This window comes from Ambystoma mexicanum, chromosome 9, assembly GCF_040938575.1.
Source record: "Ambystoma mexicanum isolate Mex_15411 chromosome 9, UKY_AmexF1_1, whole genome shotgun sequence".
Taxonomy (NCBI): Eukaryota; Metazoa; Chordata; class Amphibia; order Caudata; family Ambystomatidae; genus Ambystoma; species Ambystoma mexicanum.
In genome coordinates, this window is record NC_090931.1 from 801,100,971 (window position 1) to 801,118,213 (window position 17,243).

Genomic DNA, 17,243 nt, shown 5'->3' on the forward strand with positions numbered 1-17,243 from the left:
TTATAGATTGTGCCCCTGCAAGAAAAGACTGCAATCCCCGGCTTCCATGGGCCAGTTGAGGTTTATGTAGTTACACATATGTTTCTAAAATAGAAAAAGAACCACCAGGCTAGCGGTACATTGCACAGGAAACATAGAAAATCACTGTAGCGTAAGTCAGATATATATCCAACGAAACGATATGAGTGCTCAAGTGTCAGATCAGATTAGAAAATGTGGTTCGTCCGCGTCATCCTGAATATCTGGAGAGAGACACGTGATTTTACATTCACATTTTAATGAAATTGCACCCGAAAATCGCACCACCCTCCTAATAGGGAAGGATGATGGGTCACAAATAAAGCACTGGTCGTAGGTAAACGCGAGGGCAGTCTGCAGTTTGCCCTTTAGGAGGTCTCAGTAGAGCTCATTTAAGCTTTCATCTTTCCAAGTCGAAATATTGAGTACCAATGAATTGGGTAACCTGTTATTACAGTGCTTAGAGGCGGGAGGAATCGACTTGAAGCACCATACAAGAAGACAAAATACTTAATCAACTTGTTCTTGGCACTGCTAGCAGGTGTTATTGTTAACCAACTCAATGGTACTACATGTATCGAACTCAGAGGTAGGGCGGTTTCGAACCTGTGACTGCGGGATGCACATACTTACACTTAACTTGCTAAGCTATATTCCTCAGCAAAACATTCATAAAACAACATTTTGCCCAATAACACGTAGATTTTCAGGTTATTAAAAAGTACAATGATGTGACAGCACTCATTTTCCAGAAGATGCCTTTTGTCAGTACCTACTGTTTCCAAACTGTATACTTACACCAGAACACATAACTTGGCAAACAAATGTGTTCTTTTCATTAAGCTTTAAACTTTGCAGTGGCCCCTCCTTGAACAGGTCGAGTTAGAATAAGTGAACACAAATAGTGATTGAATTAATGGCAGGACAGTGCCACAACCATATGGTCATATGCATTTTTTCTTACATTTATCACAGGTAAATTTAAATAAATCCTGCATGGATTCTATTTACAATGAATTATACAAAATTGTAGATGAGTGACTATCAACAACGGGAACATATTTCACTAAGGTTTTCACAGTGGCTTTTGAGAGACAACAAGGGGGAAGCACGAGTCGTTCCTATCTCTTGGAAACAGGTTTTGAAATGAACCTCATGTATTGTTGGTGTCCAGCTAGAATGGCATTTTGTGTATGGCTTCCTCTGTGCCCTACTACTGGCGCAGTCCCCATGAAGCAGCAGTGCAGGGCTAGCTGAGAGAGGCATGAGATAGGTATGGAAAACCGGGGCCAAAAGAAGATACCTAGTGTCCTGTCACACTTCCCCACCTCCCTCCAGCACCAACCACATTCACACATGATCCAAGAGCAAGGAAAATGAGTATCCCTTGTTATTCAAGCTACCCCCACTAAAGTATTTCTACAACAATTGATTTCATGCTAAGAGTAGGTGATAAGTCCATAGTTTCCTTATATTGAATTTAAGGTACTTTGCTGGGAAATATGTGAGCACCCCCAAAGAGAGGAAAGAATGGACTAACAATAACTATCAACATCGCTTCACCTAACAAGTGTGAAGGACTGATGGCGAAAAGAACAAGAAGATTCAACTTATCTAATGTGCATAATGTTACATCTGACACTAAAGTCGCGTTGTGTAAATCTCATCCCCTAACTCAAGTACCTGGAAGCATGATAGGTTGGCTATGTAACCAGCATGTGTAACCGATATGTGGTGACGTCAACCCGCCCGCACTTGTAGCACCGGTGGATGTGACATCCGATTAAGAATAAAAGAAACCGACCCTTCCACGGGCTGGCAGTTCTGGAAATGTTCACTACGAGTATGTGTCCTTCATTGTAGCGGGGCGCCCTCACCAACGTGTTATCACAGGCCTGAGAGCCGGTAACAATTGGCGACAAAGGTGGTAAAGACCTGCCTGCATCCACAACTCACGTTACAGAAAGACCGACTATGCAGCAGAGTGTAACCACCCAGTGAAACTGTGGCATTTCGACAGCGGGCAGGAGCGGTGCCTGGAAGAATTGTGATGCACATCCTACATTGCGCTGCAAAGCAGGCATGTGGACGTGGAGTGCAAGAACTTGATGTAGGTGCACCTGAACTGCACGGAGCACTCCCCGCTAACAAAGCTTGCACCACTGACATCCCCGGCCCTTAGTCCTAGAAGGGTGTTCGTGCAGATCTGCTGCAAGAAGAGAAATTGGCAATCTACCTGCCCACATAGTACCCGGGTACCTCATTTTGAAACTCTTCGACATCATAAAAAAGCAGTAAAGCATTTGGTTGTGGCTTATTGTTCAGAATATCGACAGTCAGGACTGTAGCTATCCCGCACATTGGAAATGTTCAATAAGATGCTAGAGGACTTAGGCATTGACGAAGACGATGATGGCGTTTTGTCATCAAAGGCACCAGCAAGGCGAGTCAAAGGTGCACATCCACGAGAAGCAAGGGCCCACTCTTGCACCCTGAAACAGTTCCACGGGTATACCGTGCCGGAGATCGACACATCTGGCACACCCATATCTTTAGAGCCCAGATTACTCCTCTGCAAGGTGGATCTGGAAATAGTTTTTGCAGAAGCAGGGATTCAGAATAATAAAAAAGAAGTTAATGCTGTTGTTAGACACTAGCAGCGAGGTCGTACACTTTTAAGACACTTCTACAAGGCAAGGGGTCATGCGCCAACACTGGCAACACTCTCACAAATACTTTCCACCTATGGTGAATATTGACTATGAGAGATTTCAGCTATGACAGGCTACCCAGACAAACTCCGCAAACAAATATTGAAAGAACTAGGCTTACTATTGCTGCATATCCTTGAACTGGGTCACACCCATGAACTAGTCACATGGAAGAGGCCAATTAGGCCTAAACAATCAAGATGTACAGGCAGTTCGCACCTCGTCCCAGAGGAACTTCCATACCAGAGGCAAGACGAGAGGATGCACTTGAGCATGCACTTCAGAGGATGCACGTCGACATCCTTCTAATCATGGGAAGCAGTAAAGAACCCCTCTGAATTCTCTGGCGGCGCATTGCCACACACACAAGGGTGTCCAGCAACAGGTCAACAATACGGCCGCTCTGGGAAAGTAGGTCACTTGGCACATGTGTGCAGGGCACCTTGACCCCCTTCGACAACACAGCAAACCCAAACCCTTTAGAGAGGTTGTGGCGACACTTATGGGTGAATTTCCCAAAATTGCAGGTGAACAAGCTGACACATTAGATTAAGAAGATGTGTTCTTTATTTATTTATTTAGATTTATATAGCGCGCAAGCAGCCCACGGGCATTGAGGCGCTGTTACTTGTGAGAGCTTAGTTACAGAGGTACAGGAATGGTAGCAGTTGTTGGTACATTATAAGTATTACAGACATAATACAATACTTACAGCTTCTGCGATTGGTCATTACATTCCAGCTTATGCAGTGGGTCAAAATGTATAGTATTCATGCTGATGTGAGGGACCTTATGTGAAGAGGATGGTTTTCATAGCTTTACGGAAGGCGATGAGGGAGGCCTCACCTCGGATAGTGGGGGGTAGGGCATTCCAGTGTGTGGGTGCAAGATATGGGAAGCTGGAACCCCCCGCTCTGGCTCTTTTTACTAGTGGCACATAGAGCATGTTGGTATAGGGTGATCTGGTTGGCCTTGTGGAGGAGACAGGGTGGATCCTTTCGGAGAGGTAAGCGGGAGCAGTGAGGTGAATGCACTTGTGGGTCAGTGTAAGAGCTTTGAAGACGATTCTTTCCTTAATTGGGAGCCAGTGGGCTAATTTTCTGGCCTCCGAGATGTGTTCTCTTTTAGCAATGCCTTGGGCTGCACGGAGAGCACTGTTCTGTATGACTTGTAACCTTTCCAGATTTTTGTTGGCGGTTCCTAGGAAGAGTACGTTGCAGTAGTCTAGCCTGGAGCCAGTGATGGCTCTGGCTATGTTTGTGCAGTTCTCTTTGGAGAGAAAGGGCCTGACTGCGTTGATTAGTTTAGCGTGATATGCAGCTGAGGAGGCTATTGCATTGACTTGTCTCTCCATGGATAGGTTGGAATCCAAATAGACTCCAAGGGTTTTGACTGAGTCAGAGACAGGTATTTTGATGGTGTCGATGGTGAAGTGACTGAATTGGGAGTCTAGATTTCTTAGTGTGTCGGTGGAGCCTACCAGGAGGAGTTCAGTCTTATCGGAATTGAGGCATAGTCCATTGTCTGCCATCCAGGCTTGAATGGTGTTGTAGAGGTTGTTAAGGGTCAAGGAGTCAGTGTCGTAGTTGCCAGTGAGGGTAAGGAGGATCTGGGTATCGTCAGCATAGTTAGTGTATGAGATACCCATAGCGTCGAGGATGAGGAAGAGGGGCCGTGTGAAGATGTTGTACAGGGTGAGAGAAAGGCAGGAGCCTTGGGGCACACCGCAGAGTATGAAGGAGGGTGAGGCGGAGGCTAGGTCAGAGAATACTTGCATGGTTCTGTCTTGTAGGAAGGAAGTGATCCATGCAGTGGCGTCAGGGGAGAACTTGGCAGTGGAGGAGAGGTGGTGGCAAAGGACGTCGTGATCAACAAGATCGAAAGCCGCGGATAAGTCAAGAAGTAGGAGAAGTGTTGGTTTGCCCATGTCTCTGGCATCGTCCATCTGGTTTTTCAGGTCAAGTAAGGCGGTTTCCGTCCCGTGTCTGGGGCGGAAGCCAGATTGACGGCGTCCCAGGAGTTTGTTCTCTTCAATGAAGTGCTGGACCTGCAGGTAGGCTGCTTTGTCCAATATTTTGAGGAGGAAAGGGACAGTGGTGATAGGTCTGTAGTTGTTAGGGGATGTTGGGTCAAGAGTTGGTTTTTTTAAGAGAGGGCGGACCCAGGCTTCCTTGAGGGAAGCGGGGACTTTCCCTGTGGCAAAGGACGCATTGACAAAGGCTGTCAGGAAGGGAGCAAGCGCTTCAGTACAGTCCTTGATGATGGTGGCTGGGCAAGCATCCCCTTTACAGTTAGAGGGTTTGATATTCCTCATTATGTTGATGATACCTTTTTCCTGTATGGGTTTGAAGGAAAAAGGTAGGGGGGGTCCGAGGCTGGTGGTGGGACAGGGATGTGTGTATTAGGTAGGGCTAGTTTGGTAGCCAGTATTTTGCTTTGGAGAGTCTTCAATTTGGTCTGCATGGCCGTTTGTATTTCGTCGCACCAGGCTTTGTCTTTGGTGAAGTTCTGGGGGGCGGGGGTGGGTGTCTCCAGCTCCCTGAAGATGGCGAAGATTTCTTTTGAGCTAGATTGGGCTTCTGAGATTCTGGATTCAAAGGATTTGGACTTTGCTAGGGTGATTGCCTTTTTGTATATGGTGGAGCGGGTTTTAAAGATCAGCTTATCTTCGTCGGAGTGGGATGTTTGCCATTGCGTAAGTGCAGCCTTTTTCTCATTGCGGAGTATGAGAAGGTCCGGGGTGAACCAGGAGTTAGAGTGGGTAGTTGGTTTGGATTTCCGGGGTTTGAGTGGTGCAATGGAGTTGATAGCTGCTTTGATGGCAACATCATAGGCTGTTGCGAGGGTTTCTGGGTCTGTGGAAAAAGGTGGTCTGAAGGCTGGGCCTTGGAGGAAGGGCAGTATCCTTTCCTTAGTGAGCTGACGGGAGCTTCTTGCGAGGCAAGGAGGCAGGGGTTGTGGTGCGGGAGTGGAGGGGCTGGTGGTAGGGATGCTAAAGGTGATGATGTGGTGGTCGGACCAGGGGGTGGGAGAGTTTCCAGTGATGATGAGTGGGCAGTTATGCTGTGCAATCCAGTCGAGAGTTCTGCCCTGGGTGTGAGTTGGGCAGAAGATGGTGTTTTTGTATCCTAGTGCCCTGAGGGCTGAGTCAAGGGATTTGGCTGCTGAGTCCTTGCTGTCCAGGAGGCCTAGGTTGACGTCCCCAAGGAGAATGGCTTTTGTGTGTTTTTTGAGGTTGTCGGAGAGGAGGTGGGTGAGAGGCTTGAAAGTCTCCTGTTGGGCCTGGAGGGCGGTAGACAGTGTGAATGGTAATGGTACAATGGGGAGAGATGTTGATTTTGATTTGGAGGTAGTCGCTGTTGTTGTGTAGGGATTTCTCTACCTTTCTAATCGAGAGGGCGTCTTTGGCAATGATTGCTACACCTCCCCCCTTCTTCATATCTGTACTCTCACCTTGTGGAAAAAAAGAAATAATCACAGCCGAAATGCGTATTCACGATATTATCCAACCAAGTAACAGTCACATCTGTGAATGTTATGTAGTTGGCTCAATTTCCGCAAATTCTGGCAAATTCCACAGCTAGCAACGTCCTAGATTTGTATAGTCACGTATGAACATCCAATTCCATTGGAAGGCGCTTTCCATACCCATGTGCACCATGACCAGATCTTTACACCTTCAACATTTCAAGTTAGCCCTCAAGCGGGAGACCCGGTATTCAACTGCAATACTGCTGAGACACTGGGGCTGAGGCATTTTGCATACAACATATATCAAATAGACATTGCAGGTCTGTGTGAGGAATCCAAAGACATATTCTATGTTTTTGTATTGGTGTAGAATGCCTGAAATTCCAGTATGCTCGTCTGAACATCGACCATACGCTGTATGCTATCGCAGGATCCCTTTACATCTGATATAGAAGGTGGCAGAAGAACTGGGTCGCTTGACGGAGGCATATATTATTGAGAGACTGAGTGGCCTCACCCTGTGTATATCCCCAAAAGTCTATTAACATCCGTCTTTATAAGCCGGGATTACTCTTTTTATTGACGGTAGAATCAGTGCTGACTGCCTCAGCCTTTTCAACTTATTTGAAAAGAGCTGCATACCTGAGAAAGGTTTTTTTAAGTTTATAGATAATGATTAATAGTTATTAGAAATCTGGTGTTAATTGTTGCACTTTTAACTGTGATTTGTTCTGACAATGGTAATGCTGTGTTTTAAAGTGTGATATAATGGCTTTTGTCAATAATTGTTATCTGTATGCTATGCGTCTTGTGTTTAATGGATTTTCTTAAATCCGAATAAACTTCGGTTGAATTGAATCGTCTTTGCATCAAAGCCAAAACAACAGGTAGAAGTATGAATATGTGAAGATATGAGGATCCTGAAAAGAGCCATTAAAAGGGAACCACACTCAACAACCACCTTTGAGGACACATTTTCCGGATCTTCAAGGGGCAGGAGCGTTCTCATCCAAAGACCTTCATTCAGGCTATTACCAAATTCCACTTCATGTACCTACTCGCTCTATTATGACCTTTCCGACACATGTAGGGTTATTCCATTATAAAAGTTTACGTTGTGGTGTGTGCCATTGGCAGCAGAGGTGTTTCAACACATGTTGTGGTGAGTGATGGGTGGTCTCAAGGGTGTCATTAATGTGAGTGGCAATGTGCTAATTTATCCAAAGTCAGAGAGGAAGGATATGAAGCTGGTGGAGGTCGTGTCCCAACAATTAAGGCACAAAGCACTCACTCTACATTAACAAACATTTCACTTTCTACGACCCAAAGTGCAATTCATCAGTTTCATCTTCCAAGAAGTGTGAATATCCGCAGACCTAAAAAAGGTCACTGCGATACAAGATTTCAGCCGACAAATAATCCATCGTAGGTAGGCAGCTACCTAGCAATGATCAATTTCTGTGGGCAGTTTATCCACAAACTCCCCACCATTATAGAGATTATACGGACCCTTATCAGGAAGAGTGGGTATAGAACAGTGCAGCCCAAAAAGATTTTGACAAGCCCAAGGCATCATTGGCTGTGGAGAATACCATGGTGTCCTTCGAGCCCAGGAAGGAGTCTGAAATATCAGTGAATGCCACTCCAGTGGAACTAAGGGCAGCATTTGTGCAAACGGAAGAAGATGGCTGGAAGATGCCTATAGCATTCCTAAGTAAAGCATTAACCCCGACGGCGAGGCGAAACTCTCAGATCGAAAGAGCAGCATTAGCAGTATTATGGGGATTTTTCATTTGTATGTCTTTTGTCACCCAATCACTCTAGTAACCAACCATAAACCATTCATGCTACAAGGATCAACACTATTCCCACCGCTCCCGCTGGAGAGATGGATGTTACAACTACAGTATTAGCGGGTGTCAGTCCAATTCAGATCAAGGGCTCGAAATCCTGCTGATTAGCTATCGCGCCATCCAGCTCAGTCGATATCTGAGCCATATGTGGTGGAACAAGAGGCTGAGGCAGTTGTGAATATGATTAAAAGATTAGCGATACCTAAGTCAATGTCCCTCAAAGAAAAGAGATTGCTGAGGCCACACAACATCACAGCGCCATGTAAAGAGTTGTGGACCAGTTGCAGGGTGGCTAATAGAAATTATTTCTGGTTGACCAGAATAGATACACGCCTGAAACAAGAACATTTCTACAAGGTCAGTGGAAGGGTCTGTGGAAGATACGTGACAAATTATCAGTGGGTACTCAAGGTATCTTGCTGTGAGGGATACGAATTGTAAATACCCCATAAATCATCAAGAAGGTTATATTGTGCACACCGGAGACCAGGGCACCACAAAATTCAAAGCAAGGTTAAGAACAAATGTGTGGTTTCTGGAGCTGAAAAGTGAATTGGAGGCATCATGTCCAGTTGTCAGTGGTGTCAAGCATCAGGCCAACCGAACAAACCTCCCCTGATCGTGACTCTTATGAGAGTCACGTCACCATGGCAACCTTTAAGAATGGATTTTGGAACAGTCCAGTAAAACCACCACTTTGTCGGGATTCTTGATGAATTCTCACAATCCACCTTGGCGGAACGTGTTACCCATTGTATCAGAGGTGTTTGCAGCACATGGCACACTGCAAACACTGGGATCGGACAACGGTACAGCTTTCCAGAGCCAAGACTGAAGAGTACATATCAGTGTGTGGAATAAAACATATACGCATTACACCGTAATTGACCGATTTATGCATACATTAAATAAGGGATTCAGCATAGCACTAGAAAGCAGTACAGCATTTGAGATGGCACTGGTAACCTTTTTAATGGCATAAAGAACAAACCACCACTCAATGACAGGTGTGGTCCTGGCAGAAGCCTTCCTGAATAGGAAGGTATGGTCGCTCATGTCTGAACTTGGTTCCAAGAGGTTGGTCGACATAGACACAGAGTAAGAGAAGGGCAAGTCTATGAATGACAAAGAATCGACTTGACGGCGACTATTAACGTCACAAATTCAAGTTGGTGATACAGCCCTAATTCATAACTGATGGCTGACCCACAAGTTATGTCTTCCCTACGAGTCAACACCTTGGGTCATCATGGAACAAAAAGGATCAAAGGTGTCCTCAAGGCGTAAAGGGGAAAGTATAGCGAGAAATTGGAGCTGGTTTAGACAACTAGCTACACCGAACAATGCTGATGATCAAGAAGCAGAAGGCGACAGCAACACAACAAAGAATAATCTTGTTCTAGGGTACTTGTCACAGCTGATGGACAGGCCGGCATCAGGAGAATATGAACCGATGTCAGGTGATAAAGGGAATGAGTCTAGAGTAGAAGGAAGATAGGCCAAAATAATAAATAGACATAACCCCACAAGGCTAGAGGACTACATCAACGAGTTGTAATATCTTTACATGAACAATGACATAAGAAATGAAATCAGTCATAAGAAGTGACTGATGATTGTCCAGTGTTGTTAATGTTGTGAATTGTGTTTGGTTATGGTTAAAGAGGGATGTGGTGATGTCAATTCACCTGTGCTTGCAGCGGCAGCGAACAAGGCGTCCGGTAAATAACTGTCTGTACACTGCAAGTGTGTGCCATTCATTGTAATGGAGTGGCCTCCCCAACCCGTTATGACAGACCAGAGAGCCTGTAACACGGCATACAAATCACACATTTGTTTAAGGCAATCACTGGCGTAGTGGGCTGACAGTACTGTCAGTGGCTACGACAGCCTTCCCTGTTGTTGATTATGGCACTTAGCACATCTGTGCAATTGCTTTTCTTTTTGCTGAATGGGATAGCACAATAAGGGCAAACTTGAGGAATGGCATACTTTCAGCGCATTCAATTTCCTGACATGCTGCTTTAGTCTCATGTTATATATCATATGCTATTTTCACGTGCGTTCCGTTCCACCTGAACACAGAACGCTTGTCCTTTCGTTCCACTACGGAACGAATTGCTCATTCCCTCCCCGACTGCTCCAGCCTCCGGGGGCCGTTAAATAAAGCTCACACTCACCTCAATCTTTGTCGCGGAGCCCATCAAAAGATATGGGTCCGTCAAAACTGTGGACTATGAGCAAATGTCAGACAGTATGCTATCTGTCAATCAGACGCACCCACAGGTACAGATTCTCACAGTCACTTCCTTCCAAGAGGCGAATGGTCCATGGGTTAACATGTACGTCAATGACATACCCTTAAGAGTGATGGTAGACACCGGATCCCCATATACTATGGTGGATATTGAAACCTTTGTAAAGGTACTTTCTGGCAAGATCCAGGACTTACGGAGCTCCTCAGTGAGAGCCACTGGGTATGGGAAAACACCCATTGACATCATGGGATACACCTGGGTCAAACTCAAATTTCGGGACAGACAAACATACTGTAAGTTGTTCGTAGCAAAGAACGGATCCTCCGTAGTAGGATGGGAAGAACAGGCAGCCCTCCAAGTGAGAATACATCCCGGAGAAGATATCCCCATACTGAGTGTGCTCAGGAACGATACCGACATCAAGGCTAACTTGGCTGAACAATTTCCCAAAGTGTTTTGCGATAAGATCGGATTGCTCAAGGGCTTCCAGCACAGAATAATATTGAAAAGAGGTGCTGTTCCGGTGGTCCATCGGGTGCGCAGTGTGCCCTTTGGGACCAAGGCGGCACTCAAGGATGAACTCACGCGCCTGTGCAATGAGAACATTATACAACCCATAGAGAGTTCTGAATGGCTCGCCCCCATCGTCCTTGTAAAGAAACCTGACAATTCCATACGCATGTGCGTTGACCTAAACAAAAACATATGGGTTGATAGACATCCTCTTCCCAATATAACAGAACTTCTTTTAACCATGGAACCAGCAAGTTTTTTTAGCACCTTAGACCTCTCCTCGGCATACCACCAAATTGCCCTAGATGACAATTCAAAGGCCCTCACTTCTTTTGTCACACCCTTGGGAGCTTATATGTTCAACAGAATGCTGTTCGGGCTTGCTTCGGCTGCGGCGGTGTTCCAGAGACTCATGTCACATCTCTTTGGAGGTTTTGATGGAGTACGATGCTTTCAAGACGATATTCTTATATCAGCCAGAACCGAGGAAGATCACGATGCCAAACTTATGGGTGTGCTACGGATAATACAAAGAAGTGGACTCACCCTCAAGTTAGAGAAATGTAACAAAGTGCAATCAAGTCTCCTATCTTGGCCACTCCATCGACGCCAGAGGCATCCGTCCCAAGAAAAAACTATTAGACACGATGTTGAGTTTGGCTGAACCCACCAATAAATTTAGGAATGACGGAGTACTACTCCAAATTCGTCAGTAACTATGCTAATAAGACAGAAAACATGAGGAAACTCATGAAGAAAAGTAACAGATTTCAATGGTCCTTAGATTGCAAAAACGAATTTGAAAGTCTCAAGTCTGACATCAATCAAGCTCCAGCTTTAAGGATGTTTGATTACAAGGCTAAAACAATAGTGTCAGTGGATGCCAGTAAGATCGGCCTTGGTGCGATACTAGAACAACAACAGAAGGGCAACATCGTGACCATCGCATTCGCATCAAGAGTGCTCAGGGATGCGGAGTTGAATTATTCCACCATTGAGAGAGAAGCTTTGGCTGTTAAGTGGGCCTTACAACAATTCAGAAATTTAATTTGGGGTCTACCCATTCTATTAAAAACTGATCACAAACCTCTTGTCAACATCCTACAATCCAAAACACCACATCGAATATCCCCTAGAATAAGACGCTGGTTCCTGGATGTGATGCAATACAATCTTCAGGTTCTCTACAATCCGGGCCCACTAAACCAAGTAGCAGATTGCCTCTCCAGACTAACCACCAATCAAGACAAAACTGACACCGAAAATGAAATTCAAGACGAAGACATCATAGTCACCATCCATTCTACTATTCCCTCCAATGAGTGCACACGCATTACCAAAGCCGACACGGAACAACAAGAAATCAGAAGAGCCGTAATGAACGACTGGGAAGATATCGGACAAGGCTTGGCAAAATTCACTCCATTCAAAAACGAAATATCCATTAATGACAATCATATCTTGAGAGGTAACAGAATAATTCCAGCCGTAGCACTCAGAAAGAAACTACTTGAGCTAGCCCATTAAGGACACCTGGGAAGAAGTCTCACAAAGAACAGGATAAGGGCTAACTACTGGTGGCCCAACATGTGGAAAGAAGCAGAAGAAACAGTAAAAAACTGCAGTGCCTGCGCTTCCAGCGACAAATCAAAAACCTTAAGAAAAACACCACTTCAGCCGGTAGAAATCCCCAAACAGGTATGGTCAACAGGGAAGGTGACCCCAGAGACATAGTGTCAGACAATGGGTCCCAGTTCACTTCGTTAGAATTTCGCGAATTCCTTGCAAAGAAATGCATCAACAACATCACCACATCACTCTACCACCCTATGTCCAACGGATTGGTGGAAAGAATGAACAGACTAATAAAAAGTGTCATCCAACTAGCCACAGCCAATGGTATGCCATGGAGAGGAACCCTCAAGGAGGCTCTGCTCGCATATAGAACAACGCCGCATTCCACCACCATCTCAGAACCTTTCACCTTGATGCGTGGAAGAACAGCAACCAACCAACTAAGACCAGCATGGATTTTCTTAGATACTGGCAAAGCAAGAATAAACACAGAACAGAAGATGGACATGGAACAAATACATAGAAATGTAAAAGAGAAACAAAGGAAGTACAAAAATTATTATGACCATAAGAATGGAACTAGACAAATGACACTACAGGAAGGTGACTGGGTCTGTGTCAGAGAACCCAAGAAAAGGGTGAATCGAAATTCAGATCCCCACAAAGAGTCACACACTGCCACGGAAAGTCTGCCACTTTAGAGGATGGAAAGAGATGGTCCCACGACGATCTCGTGAAAATAACGAATGACAACCACAGAACTAGCACTTCCAAAAACAACCACATTGATACTAGGTCAAGAGAAGAGGTAAAAAAAACAACCACCGATACCAACGGACCCAGTACATCCACAGACTCACACATTGGCACAAGCTGGCACAGCGAACACCGTCCCAACAATGAGAGATCCTCAGCCAGAAGCTTGTCGAGAAGGAACCGGATCATCATCCAGAACTTCAAGAATGATTTCGTTTATTATTGATCAACATCCGTTCACCCCTCCCACCCTGCATTTCCTCTCCCACTGTTCCCCCCCCTTCCCCTTGTTTTTCTGTTTCCATAGATAAGGAGATGTTATATATCATATGCTATTTTCACGTGCGTTCCATTCCACCTGAACACAGAACGCTTGTCCTTTCGTTCCACTACGGAACAAATTGCTCATTCCCTCCCCGACTGCTCCAGCCTCCGGGGGCCGTTAAATAAAGCTCACACTCACCTCAATCTTTGTTGCACTTTATTACATCTCGCTGCTGCATGTGTGTTTGCAATAGTGAGGAAGGGCACGGCAAAGCAGCGAAAGGTACAGTGTTCGACTGGGTGGAGAAAGGTGGGGTTTTATAAGGGGGGAGGGCACCGTAATAGGAAAGGAGGGGGGCTTGAGAAGGAGCCAGGCGTAGCAGTAGATCAAGGGTTGCAGGGTTAATGGGGGAGCGAGAGTCTAATGGGTGGGGCCTCACCTTGCCCCACACATAACTTGAGGTTCATGAGGTGCAGGGGCATGGCAGAAAATTGTGTGCAGTGCCAAAACCATAAATGAGAAACGTGGCCTGTGTGCAATTTTCATGTATCCAAACTTTTCACCAAAATGAACAAAAACGACAGCACAAAATGGGCACTAGGCAAATTGGAAAGGGATTGTTCAAAGGGTAATGAACCCCCTTTTAGTTTCCTTGAGAGCATGCAAGGAGAAAGGAGACGTGTGGGCAGGGAGCAAGAGTCCTCAAGGGGCATGTAAGCACTTCAGGCAAGTTATAAATGGAATATTGACAACATGAGACAATGGGGGAGGGGAAGAAAGAAGACAGCGGTTTTCAGCCATTGTGGAACACTTTATTGAGTGGCTCAAGCTAACTCATGTCTGCGGCATGCAAAGAAGCTGCTAATACCAAATAAAACACTGACACGCTCCTATGTAAAGTGCATTGGCTTTTAACTGGCCGAGTGACAATGTCGGATCATCTACCCCTGAAATAGGGGAGGTAAAGCCTCCCCGTTCCAGACAGGTAAGCTGCCATCTGTAGGCCCAGCATTACAAAGAGTCCCGCAATCTGATTGCAGACAGGTGTTAATGGTGGCCCTTCAAAATCAATGCCAGAAAAAAACATGCTCCTTGTGGTGCATAGGTATGGTCTGGCAGGAAAGGTTAACAAGTCTAGACCATTTTGCCTGCCAACCTATAAGGCAACTCATCTGTGAGGTCTGACTCACTCAGCTCATATCGCAGGAGTCTGCAAGCTGTGACTCGCCAAATGTTTTGGACTTCTACTGCACTGATCCCTCACCTTTCACTATGGTGACTAGGGCTGATGGGAGTGTCTGTCCAAAATATCTGGAGAGGCGAAGGTACAGACCCTTTTCATATCGGATATTCCTCTCAATGGCAGGCTCTTTGCTCACCTAATCTGCTTTGTGGAGGGATATATCACATTCAGGTGGACGCATTTGATGGATGGCCATTTTCTGTAGGGATATAGTGTATTATCAACACCCAGGGTCTTATGCAATGAGACAACTGATACAGAGGGGTTTTGTCTTCTTGTGTGTTACCAATTAGATTCAATTTAGATGTATGTTGGCGTATTGTCATAAAAGAGAAACATAAAATCAGATGCAATAGATAAAAGTAATTTAAGCAATATCGACTAATAAAGCAGATGCAAGAATTAAACACCCATAAAAAAGCAAAAAACTACAAATACGTACCCCATCCAAGTAGGTAATACCATATCAAGTGCTGTTTCTCAGCAAATACGGCCACAACAATAAGCGTGTGCAAGTAAATGCCTTCACACAGCATCCAAAAGTAGTTGCAGCCCATTAGGTAAAGGTGAATGAACTGAGCTATTTTACAGCTGACCTGAAAAGTAATGAAGAACAGTATATATTTAGAGAACCATTAAGCATTCTGAAAATATAAATAATGGTAACATTTAAATAAGCATTAAAAGATGATTTTATTTCAAATATATTTATATACTGCAACCCTTCATATAGGATCCTCGCTAACTACCATTGTTAAAGGAGTGTATTCATAGCATGAACCGCATTGATGGCACCATATGTATCATTTTGAGCAGTCAATATAGCGTATCACATAGGGGACAGGGATCTTCAGAAGTTGATCTCTCAAAGATTTGGAAATAAACGTTTATTTTTTTATTTACTTGTTTATAATCACATAAACATTTTTTACAAGAGTATTGGCTGTTTCTTAGGAGCTAAGAGATTGCATAAAAGGATGAAAAGAGGAGAGGAAAAGAAACAAAACGGAGGAGGGCTATATAGCGAAAATCAGCCGAAAAATAAGCCGAAAAATAATTAAGAAGATCATTACCAGGTGCACACAAAACGTTTATTAGGTATCTGGTATAGCTTGGGGACAATAAACATGTAGGCTTTGAATTCAGATATAGTTGCCAGGATGAGTATTCTGCAGTATGTGGCCAGTGCTTTCGGACAATGTAAATTAAAGTGTTTTTAAGGGAGCGGACAAACAAAAAGTTCTCCCAGTCTTCAGTAGGTCAAAGGCCAAGTCTCGCCTGGCAGATTAGCGTGATAGGCAGTACGCTTATAGTCTTGGGATAAGGGGTTCCAACACACTCCTTCTCTCTTCCTCTAAAATTGTAATTTTAGGTTGAAGGGGTTCCCACACCCTTCTTCCAGCTTTCACGAGAAAGAGATCTTTTTAGATGGGTTGTGGTGAAGGCTACCTTCATTGATAGCCTAGAACCACAATGAGAGTGGACACCACCCTATGCACTTGCCAGCATACTGTCTGGGCTTCCACGGGCGATGGCTCCTAGATACCTACTCCATTCGCTCTTGCTCTCTGCATTGCTCCCCAAGTCTTGTTCCTGGAGGATCATGACAGAGACTTTCTCTCTCTTTCCTTTCTCTATTCACTGTGAGCTTCCCCTCCCCCTCGCCACCTCACAACAATCTCTTTCCTTCACCCCTCCTAGGCAAACCATATGGTAACATTGGATCCACCACCTTCTTTTCTTCACTACTATTTTTGCACCTCTCTGCTAAGGTAATGTTACCCTACTCCGCAACAATATTCAACTTCTTCTCTGCACTTATCTCTGCTGCCTCCTTCATGTTCCACCACTTTTTCTCTTCACTTGCTTCTACCAACACCCACCTCTCTTTCGGGCTGTTTCTCCACTCCCCCACCTCTTTCAACAACTCTTCCACCAACTCCTTATCTCTTTCCTCTATTTCCTTTTCTTGTTAACTCCTCATGTCCGATAATGCTTCCTTTTTCTCCACCTCTAATTGCCTCTACCCAACCTCCCTGAATCTTTCTCTTACCAGCCCTCTGAGTTGCCATTTCTCCAGCCTTCTGGGTCTCCCCATCTGCAGCCATATGTGTCATTCTCCCCGCAGCCCTCTGGGTCTTTCTTCCCAGCAGTCTGGACCTTTCTCCTCCCAGCCATCTGGCTCTTTCTCCTCTCAGACATCTGGAACATTCTCCTCCAAGGCCTTTGGGCCTTTCTTTCCCCAGCCACTGGGTCTTTCTCTTTCCAGTCCACTAGATCTTTCTCCTCCTGTCGGGGTGCTCAAGGAGGGTCCCCTTTATTAAAAGGATTCATGTTGCGCACACCAAATTGATGATGGGGGACGACAGCAAACTGGGATAGTGTTGGAAATCCATATGAATCGAATGGAGTTAATTATATGTTACTTCAAGTGTTACCATTTTTTAGAATGTATACATATTACATTTTCACGCATGTAGAAAGATACAATATTAAAACTGCAAATGTAACACAACCACAAATCCACACAATTGGGTGCTTTTCCCCACTGTTAGCTGTTACACATGCATTCTAAGTAGC

The 17,243-nt window shown here is 44.9% G+C and overlaps 1 protein-coding gene across 2 annotated transcripts in view; it reads right to left on the bottom strand.

The window, feature by feature from the left end:
• The window catches only part of CALCRL (calcitonin receptor like receptor), a 310,549-nt gene that overhangs the window by 55,688 nt on the left and 237,618 nt on the right, over nt 1-17,243 (bottom strand). For both annotated transcript variants that reach the window (XM_069615768.1, XM_069615769.1), the window contains one exon: nt 15,106-15,259. In XM_069615768.1, coding sequence (XP_069471869.1) covers nt 15,106-15,259 — 154 coding nt within the window. The remainder of the gene's footprint in view (nt 1-15,105; nt 15,260-17,243) is intronic.